The sequence below is a fragment of the Gigantopelta aegis genome, chromosome 5, assembly GCF_016097555.1.
Source record: "Gigantopelta aegis isolate Gae_Host chromosome 5, Gae_host_genome, whole genome shotgun sequence".
Taxonomy (NCBI): Eukaryota; Metazoa; Mollusca; class Gastropoda; order Neomphalida; family Peltospiridae; genus Gigantopelta; species Gigantopelta aegis.
The window spans coordinates 19,735,609-19,743,757 of NC_054703.1; the positions used below are offsets into that span (position 1 = coordinate 19,735,609).

General features: G+C 38.4%; 1 protein-coding gene across 1 annotated transcript in view; it reads left to right on the top strand.

Moving 5' to 3' along the window:
• The first annotated feature begins 288 nt into the window (after nucleotides 1-288).
• The window catches only part of LOC121372860 (cysteine-rich motor neuron 1 protein-like), an 18,619-nt gene continuing 10,758 nt past the window's right edge, over nucleotides 289-8,149 (top strand). Inside the window, exons 1-6 of the mRNA XM_041499300.1 lie at nucleotides 289-366; nucleotides 1,240-1,329; nucleotides 2,200-2,292; nucleotides 3,200-3,289; nucleotides 3,695-3,784; nucleotides 5,281-5,370. Of these exons, the coding sequence (XP_041355234.1) occupies nucleotides 306-366; nucleotides 1,240-1,329; nucleotides 2,200-2,292; nucleotides 3,200-3,289; nucleotides 3,695-3,784; nucleotides 5,281-5,370 (514 nt within the window). The 5' untranslated portion in view covers nucleotides 289-305. The remainder of the gene's footprint in view (nucleotides 367-1,239; nucleotides 1,330-2,199; nucleotides 2,293-3,199; nucleotides 3,290-3,694; nucleotides 3,785-5,280; nucleotides 5,371-8,149) is intronic.

Below are 8,149 nucleotides of genomic sequence, written 5' to 3' on the forward strand. Positions count from 1 at the left end.
TTTCAAACCACACTAAACCCAGTTTTTTTGTTCGTTGCTTTTCACGCTTTTCCTATTCAGCATGAAATTAGCATAATTAGGAAATTATAAATATCACTAAGTCACGCAAGAAACTCTAATCTTTTTCTAATCGATTAAATTTGAATCCATAATTCAAGGAAACAATAAAATAAACCTACTTCCTTCGGCCACCTGTAGGACATAAGGACAGCGGAATGCCCTGGGGCCTCGGAGGATTATATAAATTTTAAAAAAAATTCTCATGCGGCTACGGATTGCCGAGTGGCGTTCACCAGATAAGAAAGATGACGACAGCGGCAACAGCACTTGTAATCCTCTGTCTGATTGGAGTGGCAGCGGCGTCTGGTATGTTATCGTTCTTGGTTATTGAACGCATCATAATATGTTGATGGCGCTAGCTCTTTATGCTTTAATTATTGAAAATAATTGTACACTAGTTGACGTTTTTTTGTTTTTTTATTAATAAATCAATGTGCTTTAGTGGTGTCGTTAAACAAAACAAACGACTTTTAAAAAAAATTAAATTAAAAATTCCTCTATTGGAGTTTAAATCAACATTATTATTTACTCATTGAAAATAAATGTACACTAGTTGACGTTAAAACATTTTAATATATATAAAAAAAATTCCTTCTATTGAATTTTAAACCAACATAATTTACTTATTGAAAATAACTGTACACTAGTTGACGTTAAAACTTAAAAAACAGAATTCTCTATTGGATTTTATACCAACATAATTTACTTATTGAAAATAACTGTACACTAGTAGACGTTAAAACTTTTTTAAAATCATATATTTTTCCTCTATTCGATTTTCAACCAATATAATTTACATACCGGTACTGAGAATAATTGTGCATTAATTGACGTTAAAACCTTTCAAAATAATATAGTTTTTCTCTATTGGATTTTAAACCAACATAATCAACATAATTTATTGTATTAATGTATCTTATGTGGTGGGGGTTTGTTTTTGTTTTTGTCTTTCTTTTTTTGTCTTCTTTTTTTTAAATTGTTTTTTAATGAGGTATTAGAGGGGGGTGTAAAGAGAGGTGGTGTGGGTGGAGGAGTTTTATTGTGGAGAGGGAATTTATGGGGATGTTCCTTGTGTGGTTTGTGTGGTTTTGCAGAATTATTTTTCTTAGTTCAAAATTACCACTTGTATATTTGGGTTTTCTAAATTCTAAATTACATTATAAAGCGACACTATTTCAGGATGCCTTCCATACAACTGCAAGGTCACGTGTCCTGGTGCCTTTGACATTGGTCAAAATAACGCTGGATGCAAGATATGTTTGTGCAAAGGTAAGAACGTCACTGGGCGTGTATTCACGCATGTAAACAGGCTCGATTCAGTTCATCGAAAGAGCGCTCGCCTGAAATTAAACTGAAAACTTTTTGATATAACCAGGGCCCAGTTTTACGAAGCTGACGCTGACGCTGAGATATTTTAAATGCATAAATTAGTTGTGCACTTAAGGTAATCCTAGCGCTAAGATCGGTTCGTAAAATTGGGCCGTTTTAAATGTTTAGTGTTTTGTGGCGGCGGCGCGTCTCTCTCTCTCTCTCTCTCTCTCTCTCTCTCTCTCTCTCTCTCTGAGCTCTCTGTCTCTGTGTGTGTGTGTGTGTGTGTGTGTCTCTCTCTCGCTCTGTCTCTCTCTCTCTCTCTCTCTCTCTCTCTCTCTCTCTCTCTCTCTCTCTCTCTCTCTCTCTCTCTCTCTCTCCCCCCTGTATTAACCAAGTGTTGAAATGAACCATGTATTAGACATACAAATTGTCATAGTTTATAAATGTGCTAAGGTTTCGTTAAACAGTTATAGAGACGTAGTCTTTTTCACTTTAACATCTCAAAATGACTAAATAATTTGAAGCATTCTATGTCAGATTGCCATAGGGACAACTGCAGTAAAAGTTTCATTAGAACACCATAAGTGGGTTTTGGTAGCTAGTATTTAACTATCATGACTGATGTGTTTGACATTTATAAATTGACCTTAATTTTAATGTGGGTGCCTGCGGAATTGTTAAGACCACGTTTTAACGAAGCGCTACGATAGCTATGCATTGAAGGTGATCTTAGCGCTAAGATCGCTTCGTAAGACTGGGGCGTGTTGTAGTATGTTATGTTGAGGCTAGATTGTAACTTTAAATGATTACACGTTTTATTTTGAGCAGCAGTCTGCCCGCCAATAGTGTGCCCAGCTCACTGTCCTCTTGGAACCGAAATCGGCTCTGACAAGGACGGGTGTACAATTTGCAAATGCAAGGGTAAGTTTCAGTTACAAATAAGAATGCCTATCTAATTTGTGATGACGGTAAAGCGGTCAATTTAAAAAAAACTTAATTTATCACAATATAACACTAAAGTGGAAAAAATAACTTGTTTTTGAGCATCTTTATTTCAATATTTTATTCAAATCTCTTTTTCTTTGGGAGCTCAGCTCATTTGCCTACGACAAACTCATATTGCCATTTTAAGAATTGTGTGACCCCAACCTTTACAAAACCCTAGATCCGCCATTTTTATTAATCTTCTTTCAAATCACGCAAAGGCGAAGACCTTTGTTCCGAATGTATTTATCAATATAATGCTTTTGTATTTCAAACCTTTAATATAGTTTATTATTCAGATGTCTTGCATAAGCGTTGATTAATGCACTGTCTATTTGATTTGAAGTTAAATTCAAACTTTTCTTATTTTATTTTTACCTCACTGTATTGTTTCAGCATGCCCGCCTCCGCAATAACCACAAGCACTGTCCGTTAGGTTTTAAACCTATTATTTATCCTATATATTTTCAATTAAAAAAATTCTACTATTAAATGAAATCAGTTGTAATTTTTATGAACATATAGTTGATGATATAATCTTTATATGTTAAAACGAAAAGCAGTAAGAACTATTGCCATTAAGTGACTACCCTGACTTTTCGCTAACAAAGATGACATATATTATAAAGATGATATATGTCTTGTTTAATTAATCAGTGTCTGTATATTCGACGTGTTTTTAGTTGTCCTAATGTTTGTAGTAGCTCAACCATTTACATTGGGGGTGGGGGGGGGGGGGGGGGGGGGGGGGTAATATATTTGTTATATATATATAAAATATTAATATCTGTAATTAATTTTTCTTTGGTTTATTTAGTTTTATGTTGCTATATTTTTTTTTTAGTATGCCCGCCTCCACAATGTCCAAAGCATTGTCCGCTGGGAAACGAATTCGGCAAAGACATAAATGGATGTAAAACCTGCAAGTGTAAAGGTCTGTATCTATTTAAAAATGATATCAGTGGTTTTAAAATGTAGGGATTATGTCTATAATAGCACGCCCATAAAGGTTAAATAAGACAAAAACGGCTGCTTAATCTGAAAATTTTGCAAACGTTTGTTTAACAAGTCTTCTCTTTTTCTTCATTCTGTTCTTCTGTTGTTTCTGGTAGGGTTACTTTACTCACTTGTAATACATCTTGGTAATAAAAACTATAACAACATTTGAAATATAAAGCATTACGTCGATAAATACATTTGGGATTACCTTTGACCCAATTACTTCAACTGTTGTCTAGCAGCTGGAGTATTTCTTTTCAATTCTATAACTGTGTGTTTTTCTCTAACTGTGCCTACAATAATTGTTGAATGCTCCTTTATGTTGTTGTTGTTTTTTCAGCATGTCCACCTACAAAATGTCCGAAGCATTGTCCACTAGGGAAAGAGTTCACGGAAGACCAACACGGCTGCATAACATGCAAATGCAAAGGTCTGAATCACTCTTCTATATATATTTCTCTCTTTCTTCTTTGTGTTCTTCTTCTGCTTCTTCTTCCTATTTTCGTTCTGTTCCTTTCTTGTTGTTGATGCTCTTCTTCTTTTTTGTTTGTTTCTGTTCTTTATCTTTTTATTTTCTTCTTCTTCTCTTTCTTGTTCTTCTTTGCCTTTTTTTTTGTGTTCTTTATCCTTTTATTTTTCTTATTTTTCTTCTTCATCTTAATCTACCTTTTTTATTTCTTCCTGTTCCTTATATTTTTATGTCCGTGCTTGTATAACAAGCATGCTGTCCTGGATAGAATCACCACAACCATCTTGGCTATTTGCTTAGAGGACGAGAGTTAACATGATTACTGAGACAGAAGTCTGTGTAGTGGTCTATCACCACCTGATCGAGATTTCAGAACTCAATTAGTGTGGGAATGTGAACATGTCCTGGGAAGATGTTCACCAAGACGCCAGTGATTAAACAATGTACCATGTTGTCGTTAAACATTGCTGTCGATTCCATTGTTTTCAGTGTGCCAGCATCCAACGTGCCCTAAACATTGCCAGTATGGGAATATGTTCACCAAAACGCCAGTGATTAAACAATGTACCATGTTGTCGTTAAACATTGCTGTCGATTCCATTGTTTTCAGTGTGCCAGCATCCAACGTGCCCTAAACATTGCCAGTATGGGAATATGTTCACCAAAACGCCAGTGATTAAACAATGTACCATGTTGTCGTTAAACATGGCTGTCGATTCCATTGTTTTCAGTGTGCCAGCATCCAACGTGCCCTAAACATTGCCAATATGGGAATATGTTCACCAAGACGCCAGTGATTAAACAATGTACCATGTTGTCGTTAAACATGGCTGTCGATTCCATTGTTTTCAGTGTGCCAGCATCCAACGTGCCCTAAACATTGCCAATATGGGAAGATGTTCACCAAGACGCCAGTGATTAAACAATGTACCATGTTGTCGTTAAACATTGCTGTCGATTCCATTGTTTTCAATGTGCCAGCATCCAACGTGCCCTAAACATTGCCAATATGGGAAGATGTTCACCAAGACGCCAGTGATTAAACAATGTACCATGTTGTCGTTAAACATTGCTGTCCATTCCATTATTTTCAGTGTGCCAGCATCCAACATGCCCTAAACATTGCCAATATGGGAATATGTTCACCAAGACGCCAGTGATTAAACAATGTACCATGTTGTCATTAAACATTGCTGTCCATTCCATTATTTTCAGTGTGCCAGCATCCAACATGCCCTAAACATTGCCAATATGGGAATATGTTCACCAAGACGCCAGTGATTAAACAATGTACCATGTTGTCATTAAACATTGCTGTCGATTCCATTGTTTTCAGTGTGCCAGCATCCAACATGCCCTAAACATTGCCAATATGGGAATATGTTCACCAAGACGCCAGTGATTAAACAATGTACCATGTTGTCATTAAACATTGCTGTCCATTCCATTATTTTCAGTATGCCAGCATCCAACGTGCCCTAAACATTGCCAATATGGGAATATGTTCACACAAGACAAACACGGCTGTATATCGTGCTCGTGCAAAGGTAGGCTGTTTTATTCCAGTGTTATGTAGGTTGTACTATACCCAAATAAAATCACATATGTGACCATGCTAACGTTTGAGTTTTAAAACACTATAAGCAATATATCAACCAAATTATGACCCATAAATATCAGTACTACAACTCCTACTTCGAAGTATTAACTGAAGAAAATGGTACCTTTCATGGCTTATTTTCGATATAACCGTATGTTTTTACAACACCCCAAGTTCCACACAAAACTTGAGTACTTGTTTGTTTACAGGTAGCCCATACATGTTTCAAGCACAAGGCTACTTGACACAGTGGTACTAGATGAAATAACATTGCATACATGTTTCAAGGACAAGGCTACTTGACACAGTGGTACTAGATGAAATAACATTGCATACATGTTTCAAGGACGAGGCTACTTGACACAGTGGTACTAGATGAAATAAAATTGCATACATTTGTTACCCAGATGATACTTAAAAATGTTCAACAAACACTCTCCTATTTATCACCAATAGCACGACTTGTGGTATTAACTGCTCTATGAAACGTTATGTGCACCACGAACTTTGACCCAGCCGCACGTTGTTTGGTTTAGTACTACTTGTGTAGCAAAACACTTCTAGTGTTTCAAGGCTTTACTAAAGTCCGCCCATAACCATATACATAGTATCATATACATTCTGGCTCCATGCTTATAAACGTTTTAAGTTTAGATTCAGTGTCTCAGTAAAATATTGCCAGCTTACGTACTTATAAGTATTTGACGTGCCTATATCCAATAAAGGTTCAAGCACGCTATCCTGGGAACACCATCCAGCAGCCTGGACTGCCTCTATAAGACAGAAAGGGGTTTGGACAAAAGGTGTCATAACTGTATTGGGTCAATCAGTGATCTATGTCGTCTTGCCAGTACTCAGTGATCTATGTCGTCTTGCCAGTACTCAGTGATCTATGTCGTCTCGCCAGTACTCAGTGATCTATGTCGTCTTGCCAGTACTAATAGAGAAGTTATATATAGACTCTGCTTGAGTTTGGGGTCTGGGCCCGTGCTTATCAAACTTAAAGTCTAGACTTTAATAAAGTCCAGACTTTAACGTAATGCCATTTGAATGGCGTTGCCATGACGTATAAGTCTGGACTTTATTAAAGTCTGGACTTTAAGGTTTATAAGCACGGGGCCAGGTATTAAAAGTACTGTAAGAACTGGCCTTATTAAATGACAGGGGAGGATTATGCTTTAGGTAAGGGGGGTTTCCGAAACAATATGTAAATGTTTATAATTTGAAATTATAACTTTTACGTGGATCAATTTAGATCTACGTTGTGGGGTTGGGGTTTGTTTTAGCCAGGGGGATTTCTGTGCAACAGGGACCCCCCCCCCCCCCCCCCAATCCGGTCCTGAATGATGAAACGTGTTCTCGTGGTTACATGTGAGTGAGTTCCTCTTTACATAATGAGCCTCCATTTCTCTTTGTTTCTCCCTCGTGTAATCCAAGTAGTTGCTGTGGTCTGTTAGAGGTGCCTTGCTGCCCAGTACCCGAGACTTCAGCACTCGAGGTTTGGGGGGGGGGGGGGGGGGGACGTAGCCCAGTGGTAAAGCTTTCTCTTGATGCGCGGTCGATCCAGGATCGATCCCCGTCGGTGGACCCATTGGGCTATGTCTCGTTCCAGCCAGTTACAACTGGTGTAACAAAGGCCGTGGTATGTACTATCCTGTCTGTGGGATAGTGCATATAAAAGATCCCTTGTTGCTAATCGAAACGAGTAGCCCATGAAGTGGCGACAACGGGTTTCCTCTCTCAATATATGTGTGGTCCTTAACCATATGTCTGACGCCATATAACCGAAAATAAAATGTGTTGAGTGCGTCGTTAAATAAAATATTTCCTTCCTTCCTTCGAGGTGTGTGTGATGTTCACCTCACTCTTTGGTCTATATCAGTCTAGACTCTAGCTATCGACCAATTCAGCGTGGGTGTCATTCATTCATTTCAACTTATTTTCGTGCTTATATCCAATTAAGGTTCAAGCACGCTGTCCTGGGCACACACCTCAGCTATCTGGGCTGTCTGTCCAGGACAGTAGGTTAATTGTTAGTTGGTTAGTAGTTAGTGAGAGAGACGAGGGTGTAGTGGCCCCACACCTACCCACCGAGCCCCTAAGAACTCGCTCTGGGTTGGAGCCGGTACCGGGCTGCGAACCTGTACCTACCAGCCTGTAGTCCGATGGCTTAACCACTACGCCACCGAGGCCGGTACGCGTGGGTGTCTTTACCAGAAGCAGAATCTCCTAGTTATATAGCTGTCGGGGCGGGATTTAACTTAGTCGGTTGAGCGCTCGTCTCAGGTGCTTGCGTCGCAGGATCGAAACATCTCGGTGGATCCATTCAACTGATTTGGGGTTTTCTCGTTCCAACCAGTGCATCCCAACTGTCCAAAGGATGTTCGATAGGTTTGTTTTACCTTCTGTAGGTAACAGTTTTCCGTAGTCGTATGTTTCAACAGTTTACCGTATTCGTATGTTTCAACAGTTTGCCGTATTCGTATGTTTCAACAGTTTACCGTATTCGTGTGTTTCAACAGTTTGCCGTATTCGTATGTTTCAACAGTTTACCGTATTCGTGTGTTTCAACAGTTTGCATATTCGTATGTTTCAACAGTTTGCTGTATTCGTGTGTTTCAACAGTTTACCGTATTCGTGTGTTTCAACAGTTTACCGTATTCGTGTGTTTCAACAGTTTGCCGTATTCGTATGTTTCAACAGTTTACCGTATTTGTGTGTTTCAA